At 42.8% G+C, this 12,182-nt stretch overlaps 1 protein-coding gene across 6 annotated transcripts in view; it reads right to left on the reverse strand.

The window, feature by feature from the left end:
• Window positions 1-12,182, reverse strand: part of LOC120052780 (catenin alpha-2-like) — a 654,154-nt gene that overhangs the window by 408,325 nt on the left and 233,647 nt on the right. Inside the window, exons 7-8 of one of the 6 annotated variants that reach the window (XM_038999896.1) lie at window positions 9,760-9,764; window positions 1,241-1,271 (exon numbers count right to left, since the gene is read on the reverse strand). The exons of the other annotated variants lie outside the window; for them this stretch is intronic. Coding sequence (XP_038855824.1) covers window positions 1,241-1,271; window positions 9,760-9,764 — 36 coding nt within the window. The remainder of the gene's footprint in view (window positions 1-1,240; window positions 1,272-9,759; window positions 9,765-12,182) is intronic. 6 annotated transcript variants of the gene reach the window in all.

The raw sequence follows: 12,182 nt of genomic DNA on the forward strand, positions 1-12,182 counted from the left end.
TTCAGATTTTGCCATACATTTTCAAGTAGATTTACAGTAAGTCAATACTGTAACTCTGCCACTCACTGTCTTCTTGGCAATCAACTCCAGTGTGTATTTGTCCTTTTGTTTTAGGTTATTGTCCTGCTGAAAGGTGAATTCATCTCCCAGTGTCTGGTGGAAAGCAGACTGAACCAGGTTTTCCTCTAGGATTCTTCTTGTGCTTAGCTCCATTCCGTTTATTTTTTATTCTGAAAAACTCCCCAGTCCTTAACAATTACAAGCATAACCATAACATGATGCAGCCACCACTATGCTTCAAAATATGGAGAGTGGTACTCAGTAATGTTTGTATTGGATTTGCCTCAAACATTACACTTTGTATTCAGGACAAAAAGTGAATTGCTTTGCCACATATTTTGCACTATTACTTTAGATGCATTGTTGAAAACAGGATGCATGTTTTGGAATAGTTTTATTCTGTACAGACTTCCTTCTTTTCACTCTGTAAATGTGGTTAATATTGTGGATTAACTACAATGCTGTTGATTAATCCTCAGTTATCTCCTATCACAGCCATTAAACCATGTAACTATTTTAAAATCACCATGGCCTCATGGTGAAATCCCTGAGCGGTTTCCTTCCTCTCCGGCAACTGAGTTAGGAAGGACGCCTGTATCTTTGTAGTGACTGGGTGTATTGATACACCATCCAAAGTGTAATTATTAACTTCACCATGCTCAAAGGGATATTCAATGTCTGTTTTTTTCTACATTGTAGAATACTAGTGACGAAATCAAAACTATGAAATAACACATATGGAATCATGTAGTAACCAAAAAGTGTTAAACAAACAAATATTTTAATTTCTTCAAAGTAGCCACCCTTTGCCTTGATGAGACTCTTGGCATTCCCTCAACAAGCTTCACCTAGAATTGCATATGCTGAGCACTTGTTGGCTGCATTTCCTTCACTCTGCGGTCCAACTCATCCCAAACCATCTCATGTGGGTTGAGGTCCGGTGATTGTGGAGGCCAGGTCATCTGATGCAGCACTCCATCACTCTCATTCTTGGTCAAATAGCCCTTACATAGCCTGGAGGTGTGTTGGGTCATTGTCCTGTTGAAAAACAAATGATGCAAACCAGATGGGATGGCGTATCGCTGCAGAATGCTGTGGTAACCACGCTGGTTAAGTGTGCCTTGAATTCTAAATAAATCACTGATAGTGTCACCAGCAAAGCACCCCCACACCATCACACCTCACATGCGGAGATCATCCATTCACCTACTCTGCGTCTCACATAGACACGGCGGTTGGAACTGAAAAATCTCAAATTTGGACTCATCAGACCAAAGGACAGATTTCCACCGGTCTAATGTCTAATGTCCATTGCTCATGTTTCTTGGCCCAAGCAAGTCTCTTCTTCTTATTGGTGTCCTTTAGTAGTGGTGTCTTCGCAGCAATTCGACCATGAAGGCCTGATTCACGCAGTCACCTCTGAACAGTTGATGTTGAGATGTGTCTGTTACTTGAACTCTGTGAAGCAATTATTTGGGCTGCAATTTCTGAGGCTGGTAACTATAATTCACTTATCTTCTGCAGCAGAGATAACTCTGGGTCTTCCATTCCTGTGGCGGTCCTCATGAGAGCCAGTTTCATCATAGTGCTTGATGGTTTTTGTGACTCCACTTGAAGAAACTTTAAAAGTTCTTGCCATAATATGGACTTGGTATTTGACCAAATAGGGCTATATACCACCCCTACCTTGTCATAACAGAACTGATTGGCACAAACGCATTAAGAAGGAAATAAATTCCACAAAGAAATCCTGCAAGGCACACGTGTTAATTGAAATGCATTCCTGGTGACTACCTCATGAAGCTGGTTGAGAGATGCCAAGAGTGTGCAATGCTGTCATCAAGGCAAAGGGTGAAGAGAAAAAACATAGAGTTACAATGGAATGACCTGACACAGGTGGCCAACTTTTGGCCATGTTGCCAAGACACCAATGTATATTCTAGTGTTTTATATGATTCCCTATTTTAATAAATTTTCAAAAATGTCAAAAACCTGTTTTTGCTTTGTCATTATCGGGTATTGTGTGTAGATTGGTGAGGTGAATTTTTTAAAATCAATTTTAGAATAAAGCTGTAATCAAACAAAATGTGGAAAAAGCCAAGGGGTCTGAATACCTTCCGAAGGCATTATATGTGTGGGGTACAGAGATGAGGTAGTCATTAAAAAAATCACGTTAAACACTATTATTGCACACAGAGTGAGCCCATTCAACGTATTATGAGACTTGTTAAGCACAATTTTACTTCTGACCTTATTTAGGCTTGCCAAAACAAAGGGTTTGAATAAGATATTTCCGCTTTTCATGTTGTATTCATTTGTAAACATTTCTAAAAACATTATTCCATTTAGACAGGTGGGGTTTTGTATCCAGGTCAGTAAGCCAACAAATCTAAATGTAATGTATTTTAAATTCAGGCTGTAACAGGCAAGGGGTGTGAACTTTCTGACGACACCCCCACAGCTCTCAGAAGCTCTTCATCTAGACGAGAATCTGGGTTACAATTCTATCATAGGCACATAAGGACGAGACACACCACAGAGAGAGAGGGGGGGGGGGTGGAGAAAGCGAGAAAGATTGAGAGAGTGTGTTCCTTTGTGCATGTTATGCAAGGCTGTGTGTTAGTGCTACAAGACATGCATGAATGTGCATGAGTGTGGCAGTTACAGGTAGAGTGAGAGAGAGAAAGTCCCCAACCAAGGAGGGCCTACAGCAGCACCTAGATCTTCTGCACAGATTCTGTCAGACTTCGTCCCTGACAGTTCATCTCTGTAAGACAAAAAATGATGGCGTTTCCAAAAAAAGTTCCAGTTGCCAGGACCATAAATACAAATTCTACCTAGACACTGTTGCCTTAGAACACACAAACAATGGACCTACCACGGCCTAAAGATCAGCACCGCAGGTAACTTCCACGAAGCTGTGAACAATCGGAGAGACAAGGCAAGACAGGCCTACCCCCATCAAAAGGAACATAACATTTGACATCCCAATTAGGATCTGGTTAAAAAGACTTGAATCAGTTATAGAACCCATTGCCCTCTATGGTTGTGAGGTCTGAGGTCCACTCACCAACCAAGAATTCCCAAAATGGGAAAAACATCAAATTGAGACTCTGCAAAAAAAATCCTCCGTGTACAACGTAAAACACCTAATAATGCATGCAGAGCAAATTAGGACGATTCCCGCTAATTATCAACCTCCAGAAAAGAGCAATTAGTGATTCTCAAACCTTCAATAACAGAGCCCTCACATACAAAAAGGTGAACCTGGAGAAAAGCCCTCTCAGCCAGCTGTTCATCAAACACAAACAGAACCCACAGAGCCCCAGGACAGCAACACAACTAAAGATAATTACTTGAAACATTAGAAAGAATCAACAACAAAAACTAAGCAAACTGGACTGTTATTTGGCCATAAACAGCAAATGCACAGTAGCAAAATACCTGACCACTGTGACAACATTTCGGGAACACTATGTACAGACTAAATCAGCATGTCCTTCTTATTGAGAGAGGCCGCCATTGGCAGACCTGGCTCTCAAGAGAATACAGGAGATGTGCCCACAGCCCACAAAATGAGGTGGAAACTGAGCTGCACTTCTTAACCTCCTGTCAAATGTATGACCATATTAGAGACACCTATTTCTCTCAGATTACATAGTTTCCCATGCCAATAAAGCCCTTTGAATTGAATTGAGAGAGAGGGTAAGAGAGAGAAAGAGAGAGAGAGAGAAAGAGAGAGAGCGAGAGAGAGAGAGGTGTTTATATAATTCTCTATTCATATTTCATGGCAGCAGAGAGACTATCGTAGGACTTTATTCAGCATAACACCATTTCCCTTCTAACACAGCCTCTGAGGTGTGGGGAGAACAGTTACAGCACGCCTATAATGCACCAGTCGCCATCTTGAATCACATGTGATGCACCACTCCTGGGTCGTATTCATTTGTTCACACCGTATCAAAACATGTTGCAACAGAAAGCAAAAACAATGTTTTATTTTGGAACAAATTCCACTAGTCCGTTTTCTTGTGTTTAGTGTCTATTGAATACAACCCTGGGTTCACTGTAAGTCAGGTGCCAGGTGGGCGGGGTTAACTTTTTTGGGGGGGGACTACTCGATTGGTTCTATTGCACCAGGCAATATCAATAGAGCGCAGCTAAAGATTTTAAATACTACTTGAGCCCAGGTCTGAAATCTACACCATCCTCACTCTCCCTTCGAGTCACTGGAGATATGTCAAGCGTTTTATTTATCATTGCCGTTCATTTTGGACATTAATGGAAGCGACACCATTCACTGAAATGGCTAATCAGGATCTAACCATATAAATTGAAGCCGAGTACAAGCCAATGAATCGTTCCGTGCTGGTAATTAATTGACCTCAAGGGTGACCAAATGGTCGAGACCACCTCTACTGACAAGGTGAAAGACATTGGCTATCGTCCCAATACTCTCATAAAAACGTCCTCATATCTTCGACGTGTCTTCCTTTGCCGAGACCTCACTGTAACACGTGGTGAGGCTGCATGGGATTCCACCATAGAGATACAACAGAATGATCTGACACAGGTGGTCAACTTCTGGTCATGTTGCCAAGACATCAATGTCTATTCTAGTGTTTTCTATGATTCCTTATGTCCTGTGGTCTCAAACATACTGCTTACACTGATCAACTTCAGGAGATGGGGGGTAAGGGCCTGCGATAGACTACGTGCTGTCCAGGAGGTGAACATGTACAGTTGAAGTCGGAAGTTTACATACACTTAGGTTGGAGTCATTAAAACTCGTTTTTCAACCACTCCACAAATTTCTTGTTAACAAACTATAGTTTTGGCAAGTCGGTTAGGACATCTACTTTGTGCATGACAAGTAATGTTTCCAGCAATTGTTTACAGACAGATTATTTCACTTATAATTCACTGTATCACAAATCCAGTGGGTCAGAAGTTTACATACACTAAATTAACTGTGCCTTTAAACAGCTTGGAAAATTACTGAAAATGAATAAATTGCTTTAGAAGCTTCTGATAGGCTAATTGACATAATTTGAGTCAATTGGAGGTGTACCTGTGGATGTATTTCAAGGCCATCCTTCAAACTCAGTGCCTATTTGCTTGGCATCATGGGAAAATCAAAAGAAATCAGCCAAGACCTCAGAAAAAAAACTCCACGAGTCTGTTTCATCCTTGGGAGCAATTTCCAAATGCCTGAAGGTACCACGTTCATCTGTACAAATAATAGCATGCAAGTATAAACACCATGGGACCACACAGCCATCATACCGCTCAGGAAGGAGACCCGTTTTGTCTCCTAGAGATTAACGTACTTTGGTGCGAAAAGTGCAAATCAATCACAGAACAACAGCAAAGGACCTTGTGAAGATTCTGCAGGAAACAGGTACAAAAGTATCTATATCCACAGTAAAACGAGTCCTATATCGACATAACCTGAAAGGCTGCTCAGCAAGGAAGAAGCCACTGCTCCAAAACCACCATAAAAAAGACAGACTACGGTTTGCCACTGCACATGGGGACGAAGATCGTACTTTTTGGAGAAATGTCCTCTGGTCTGATGAAACAAAAATAGAACTGTTTGGCCATAATGACCATCGATATATATGGAGGAAAAAGGGGAGGCTTGCAAGCCGAAGAACACCATCACAACCGTGAAGCACGGGGTGGCAGCATCATGTTGTGGGGGTGCTTTGCTGCAGGAGGGACTGTTGCACTTCACAAAATAGATGGCATCAAGAGGACGGAAAGAAAATGATGTGGATATATTGAAGCAACATCTCAAGACATCAGTCAGGAAGTTAAAGCTTGGTCGCACATGGGTCTTCCAAATGGACAATGACCCCAAGCATACTTCCAAAGTTGTGGCAAAATGGCTTAAGGACAACAAAGTCTAGGTATAGGAGTGGCCATCACAAAGCCCTGACCTCAATCCTCTAGAAAAGTTGTAGGCAGAAGTGAAAAAGCATGTGCGAGCCAGTAGGCCTACAAACCTGATTCAGTTACACCAGCTCTGTCAGGAGGAATGGGCCAAAATTCACCCAACTTATTGTGGGAAGCTTGTGGAAAGCTACCCGAAAATGTTGACCCAAGTTAAATCAATTAAAAGGAAATGCTACCAAATACTATTTGAGTGTATGTAAACTTCTGACCCACTGGGAATGTGATGAAAGAAATTAAAGCTGAAATAATTCCTTCTCTCTACTATTATTCTGACATTTCACATTCTTAAAATAAAGTGGTGATCCTAACTGACCTAAGACAGGGAATTTTAACTAGGATTAAATGTCAGGAATTGTGACGAAAATAGTTTAAATGTTTTTGGCTAAGGTGTAGTGAAAACTTCCGACTTCAACTGTACATCTACCTGCCTCTGTGGGCTTTTCTGGCTCAGACAAAGCTTGCTTATGAACTCCATTCAGACAAGTGGTCAAGGAAGATGAGGAAAGGAAGGATAGGAAGCTTTTCAAGACCATTGGAACAGAGTCCTTACTCACAGTCACAGGGTAAGACTGAAGACTGCCACTGGCAACAGAGTAGAGTCACTCACAGAGGCGAAAACAGCCAGCCAAATCTGTCGAGCTTTTCCTCGATAACTCTAAGACGCACTTCTCTGTCCCCCACCACATGTTTCGGGATGAGGTGGTTTCGATCCCACCGTGTGGGGCAATCTCAGAGATAAATGAGAGAAATACGGTGCTTTTATTGTGGAAGCTCACAGCACAGCCGCTTAGTTTTCTAATGTGACATTCATTAGCAGCAGTGTGTGTGCGTGTGTGTGTGTACATTTCAACTGCATGCGGGTGACTGCCCATTTGTGTGTGTGTGTGTGTGTGTGTGTGTGTGTATGTGTGTGTGTCTCGAGACTCAGAAACCAAGGTGTTTCAGAATAGTGGCAACCAACCACGTGTCCATAGACCTCCAGTTCCATTGCCCACACATTATATTCAGAGAGGATCAGATTCATTAAGCCATGATGACAGAACCACAGAGCTCCTTTCCCTCTACTGGGCCTAATTACAAACAGTCCCATCTGGCCGGAGGAGATATACTGAATGAGTCTCAAATGGCAACCTAATCCCTTTTCAGTGTTCTACTTTTGACCAGTAGTGGTGGAAAGTAGTGCACTATAAAGGGACTAGGGTGCCATTTGGGATGCAGGACATTGTGATTCACCAGGACTGAATTAACCTTGTCATATTGTTTCCTTTCCCCTGGGTGTGTGTGTGTGTGTGTGTTTATGTGTGAGACAGTTTTGGCCTTCTTCATGGTACTTTTGGGGAATTACAATAGCGCAATCGATCGCTCATTGGGAGCTTTGGGTTGAGGTGGGAGATGTGGGTGGTTGGTCATTTGGAGAGAGTAGATGGCATGAGTCATTTAGTGTGCAGAAAGGAACACACTTTCTATCAACCGGTGTCAACCTTGACAACCTGTGTGTGTGCGTGTGTGTGTGTGTGTGTGTGTGTGTGTGTGTGTGTGTGTGTGTGTGTGTGTGTGTGTGTGTGTGTGTGTGTGTGTGTGTGCGCGCATGCGTGAGAGTTAAGATAAACCACATCTCCAGCTAAATGACCCTTCGCTTCCACAGCAGCTGGCCGCCCAGTGTTAACATTCATAAATTCATATTCAATATGTACATGGGGATAAGAGCGACTGGGTATGCCACCCTTAAAATGAATGCCATGAATAAATGAAGGTAAAAAACATTTCTTTACCACTGGTTAGGGAATTAAAAGAGAGTATGTTCAGAACACACACACATATGCATATATGCCCACACACACAGACACATGCATAAAAGCTCCGGAAATGACAGCGAGGGACATCTCATTCCTACCGGTTAGGAAATTAAAAGAGAGCATCTGCAGAACACCTAAATAAACAGACAGACAGACAGACAGACAGACAGACAGACAGACAGACAGACAGACAGACAGACAGACAGACAGACAGACAGACAGACAGACAGACAGACAGACAGACAGACAGACAGACAGACAGACAGACAGACAGACAGACAGACAGACATAAAATGCTGCCCACTCTCTGTGTATGTGACATATCAGAGTTAGTTTGTAACTTTCCCGGATGTCAAGTAAATAAAGCTCACAGCGTGAAATTGCTCACAATCCATGATTATGACACACACACACACAAACGCACACACACAACGGCTGTGCTACTTCAAATGGAAAGTAGCAGGTAATACTGTATGTTGCCACAAGTGATGTTTATTTTCTTACACAAGTACTACGTAAGACTATGAGGGCGAGCCATGTCCATAGCTTCCTTCCTAGACCTTTGCATTCTTATTGAAATCGATTCAAGCAGGGGCAGTAAGAATGTTGCCCGATACAGTTATTTTTCCGTAAACAATCTTTGAGAGTTCCACAAATGATTATTCTCCCGCTTTCTCTTTCTTTCTTGTGGGTCTAAGAAGCGATAGAATAGAGATAGAATATAGATCTCCTGCAGACTGATAGCAGCCGTGGAGAAGAGGCTTGCCCTCTTTTATAGTTCCTGTAATTAGGATTTATTATTTTAGATCCTCGCATGCTGCCTCCCCGATTTATACTGCCACACGTGTGTGTGTGTGTGTGTGTCTGTGTGTGTGTGTGTGTGTGTCTGTGTGTTTGTATGTGTGTCATATCGATCCTGAACCCCCTCACCCCCTGTCTATTTATCACTTTATTGTTGTACTGTTGCACTGCGGCAGGAATACATTTTCATTATGCCCCATGGAACGATAATAACCAACCAAAGCTAATTTGAGCGCCGGGTAATAAAGCAATTACACTGGCCTGGGAATAAGGCATAAAAACACTTTTTCATGGCGGTTCCGAGACTAATTTACAGAATAGGTGGTACAATGCGGGTGGTGAGGACAGTGATGAGGCTGCCAGGGACACGGCGAAGGGAAAGGCACTGCTTTTCAAAGCTTAATAGAAGAATGACCTTCGAAAGAAAATATATTGCAGCACGGCTTGGCAATAGCCTTATTGTCGGGCCAACAAAGCCTCATTCGTGTTTCATAATGATTTATAGATTTCCTGCGTTTCTTTTGACTCAATACAAGCGTGGGGACTTTGACACTCGCGAGCTTGTTTGGTGTAAAGAAAGAAAATGAAATGTCGCCCACTCCCTGTGTATGTGACATTTCCGAGTTCGTTTGTAACTTTGCCCGACAGTCAGAGGATGGATATCTAAGCGGAGTTTAGACCAAATTGGCATTGATTCTTCTCTCAATCCATGAGGACGTCGCATATGAATGAGGTTGTCTCACAAGTGAAAAAGTACAGACTTTTGTTTGCTTGTTTCTCAATTGTTCTTTAGTCCAAGGTTAACTTAAATTGAGTCAATAAACTTAATCCTGTTCTGACTATATTCTCGTAAGAGTAGTACAAACTGTTTCCTCTGTAAATCACATATAAACACTTCATTACAATACATGATTTATATATAGCATGTTATTTATACATTGCACTCCCTGATACTATATATAGACTTGCCAAATTCCAGAAACCTCCCAGAAATCCTGACTGGAGGACTCCTTATTTCCTGGTAATTCCAGAAGTCTTCCAACTGGGATTTCTGGACAAGCTGGGAATTTTGGGAAAGTTGCCTGAATGTTGTGACTCTAACTATAAACATTGTCCACCGACTGATTCATGTTAAAGGGCAGACTGACACTAGAGGGGGTTGTAAAAGGAGTGAGTATATAAACAGCATTTCTAAATATTTTCTAAAATGGCATCCCTCTTTGCAAGGTTGCAAAATTATTCTGTTCATTAAACTGTCACCGTCGCCAACCATTACTAATAAAAAAAAATCTGTCTTTCTGTACCTGGCCTGCTTAGTGTGTATGTTCTACGTGCACTACTTTTGACCAAAGTCCTATATAGGAAATAGGGACTATACTGCCATTTGGCACGCATCCTAGTGAGGAAAGCAGAAGCTGCTGCTTCCTTGCTTCCTTCCTCCATTAACAAAAGTGGTCCATCAAGCACAAACAGACCTGGATAAAGCAGCCAGAGAAAGATACTGACTGCCAGAGACGTAAATGGCCACATCACACATGCACAACAAGGAGCCGTGTGCACTTCTCTTTATGTGCACATTAGGCAGCTAATTTAGTGAAAGAAACAACTTCTTTTTCAGGGGGCTTTTTTATGCCCGGCAGACAATTCATATCAGTGTGAATCTTGGGCGGTTTTGACACAATATGTGTCTATATGGTTGAGCATTTACTGAAGCAAGCCAGGGTAAAGCACGTTGGGAAAACTTTGTTTTTATGGGCTAACCAACCAACACAGATAAGCCCTGGAGGTTGGATCGGTGGAGCTTGGTGCTGAGTTACAAGTGATACATATTATGTGGCTCAGAGTCTCACAACTTTCTCTCTGTGATGGCTGCTTAATATATTGAGTACAAATATAAACGCAACATGCAACAATTTCAAAGATTTAGCTGAGTTACTGTTCACATAAGGACATCAGTCAATTGAAATGAATTCATTAGGCCCTAATCGATGAATTTCACATGACTGGGGAGCCAGGCCCAGCCAATCAAAATGAGTTTTTCCACACAAAAGGGCTTCATTACAGACATAAATACTCCTCAGCACCCTCCCCCCTCCGTTGATCACGCAGGTGAAGAAGCTGAATGTGGAGGTCCTGGGCTGGACTGGTCACACATGGTCTGCAGTTGCGAGGCTGGTTGGACGTACTGCTAAGTTCTCTAAAACGACGTTGGTCGTGAAATTAACATTCAGTTATCTAGCCACAGCTCTGGTGGACATTCCTGCAGTTAGCATGCCAATTGCACACTCCCTCAAAACATGAGACATCTGTGGCATTGTGCTCTGTGACAAAACTGCTCATTTTAGAGTGGCCTTTTATTGTCCTCAGCACAAGGTGCACCTGTGTAATGATCATGCTGTTTAATCAGCTTCTTGATATGCCACACCTGTCAGGTGGATGGATTATCTTGAAATTGTATCAAATGGTCACCAACAGGGATGTAAACAAAATGTGAGAGAAATAAGATTTTTGTGCATATGGGACATTTCTGGGATATTTTAATTCAGCTCATGAAACACCGGACCAACACTTTTGTTCAGTGTAGATATGTTCAAGACTCTGGATCATTATTTGTCTTGCTTTGCTTTCCCTTCTCTCTCTTTCCACTTCTGCCTCTTTCTTTCTTTTTTTCTTTCTTCTATCTTTCTCTTTCTTTCTTTCTTTCTTTCTTTCTTTCTTTCTTTCTCTTTCTTTCTTTCTTATCGCCCACTCCACACTCTCCCCTAAGCATCCCCCGCCTCAAGATGTCATTCTGGCTTCCTCTCTCTCTCCATCATTCCCCTCTTCATCCCCATCCCTCCCTCTATAGCCCATTCCATCCATCCCTCTTTCCCTCCCTGCCTTCCTCCCTCCCTCCATCCGTCGCCTGGTGTCAGGACTGCAGTGTGACTGCTTGCCTGCCACAGTGGAGAGCAGCTCAGAGGAATGTAATTGATTTCAATCACGCCGCGCTCCAGACATTAATGAATGGATGCCAGCCACCAGCACAGCTCTCTCCTGATGTTCCATGTTCCAATCTCCCCGACCCAAATGAAAGAGGCAGAACGAGAGAGTGTGAGAGAGAAAAATGAAATCATAACTGGATTAATGAGTGTTGTGTAGAGGCCAGCCTCTAGGAGAGGGGGAACAGAAGGCAAACAGAGACAGGTGTGTGTGTGTGTGTGCATGTGCGTGTGCGTGTGCGTGGGTGTGTGTGTGTGTGTGAATAACTGCGTCACCCTGGTCCCACTGCTGGTCCCAATAACTTAACTCGGCTGTAAGCCATCTGTGGAAGAAATCCCAGTGGCCCTGATGTGTTCTTCCATCCCCACAAGCCACAAAGCCACTTCCCCCTTTTCCACTTGACGTATTTTGCTCAAATATGTTTTGCTCCTGAGTAAATCTGTTTTCGATATGCCTGGTGGGAGCCTGCAAGGCGACAATAACTCCCCATGTGTCGCCGGGCCCAACCTGGCAACCCACGTGGGGCCCGCAGGAGGGAATGGAGAAGGCTGATACGTTAAGAACTTGGAGAGGAGGGAGTAAAGG

Source organism: Salvelinus namaycush, chromosome 8 (genome assembly GCF_016432855.1).
Source record: "Salvelinus namaycush isolate Seneca chromosome 8, SaNama_1.0, whole genome shotgun sequence".
NCBI lineage: Eukaryota > Metazoa > Chordata > Actinopteri > Salmoniformes > Salmonidae > Salvelinus > Salvelinus namaycush.